The 830-nt window shown below is 44.9% G+C and overlaps 1 protein-coding gene across 3 annotated transcripts in view; it reads right to left on the reverse strand.

Annotated features, from left to right (window-relative positions):
• Positions 1-406: 406 nt before the first annotated feature.
• Positions 407-830, reverse strand: part of SLC25A47 (solute carrier family 25 member 47) — a 24,698-nt gene continuing 24,274 nt past the window's right edge. For all 3 annotated transcript variants that reach the window (XM_019518562.1, XM_019518563.1, XM_019518561.1), the window contains one exon: positions 407-702. In XM_019518562.1, the coding sequence (XP_019374107.1) occupies positions 422-702 (281 nt within the window). In that variant the 3' untranslated portion in view covers positions 407-421. The remainder of the gene's footprint in view (positions 703-830) is intronic.

The following is an 830-nucleotide window of genomic DNA, read 5'->3' on the forward strand; positions in this document are numbered from 1 at the left end:
ATCAACCTTGTGCTGTGGCAGTCTTGCTGCTAGAGTGAGCCTTGTTTTGATAGGAGAGGTGTTTGGCCCTCTCCCATGAGCTCCCACTCAGAGGGGCTGCTGTTTGAATTTTTAATGTTGACTGTACGGAATGTGCTTGGGCAGCAAAACACCAAGATTTGTGGAAGTGCATCCTGCTTGAGCAGCAGCCTCAGGCTGGCTGGGAGCGCGTCAGAGCAAGTTTGGAGAAAAGCAGGAGGTGTCTCGACTAGTCTGGGACTCTGCAAGAAAAACATCAATGAGCTGCTTTGCTGATGCTTTCCATTCTATTAAACATGCTGATTTCACCCAGGATCTCCACTATCAGACACTTCAACATTGGTTATATGAAATTTGTCTTAAAGAAAGCAGCTACCTTAGAAGAGAATGATGTGATGTGTTTTTATTTAGTAAGATGTTCTGCGAGTCTCAGTACAGCCTCATACGTAACAAACACCACCATGTTCACAGGGAAAGCACGGATGCAGTTTAACCCAAGTCCTTTGAAAAGGACGGTGAATCCTTCTGCTTTCACACTTTCTCTGGCACAGTGCATCAGTCCTCTGTATTTGTGTTGTCCTAATTCACCTGCTTGCATCCGAGACTTAATGACATCCATAGGAGTTGCTACACCCCACCCCAGCATTCCAGCACAGCCTCCAGAAATGAGCACAGCAAGTATGTCTGCAAAAAGAGAAGTCATAATAGGAAGTTACCAAGAGGTGGCTAAGGAGATGGGTGCAGCATTTCCAATGAAAACGAATTCCCAACTACACATTTAAATATTTTTCCCATCTAACTCTGGAATGGTT

The sequence above is a fragment of the Gavialis gangeticus genome, unplaced genomic scaffold (assembly GCF_001723915.1).
Source record: "Gavialis gangeticus isolate Ggan-Ray unplaced genomic scaffold, GavGan_comp1, whole genome shotgun sequence".
Classification (NCBI taxonomy): domain Eukaryota; kingdom Metazoa; phylum Chordata; order Crocodylia; family Gavialidae; genus Gavialis; species Gavialis gangeticus.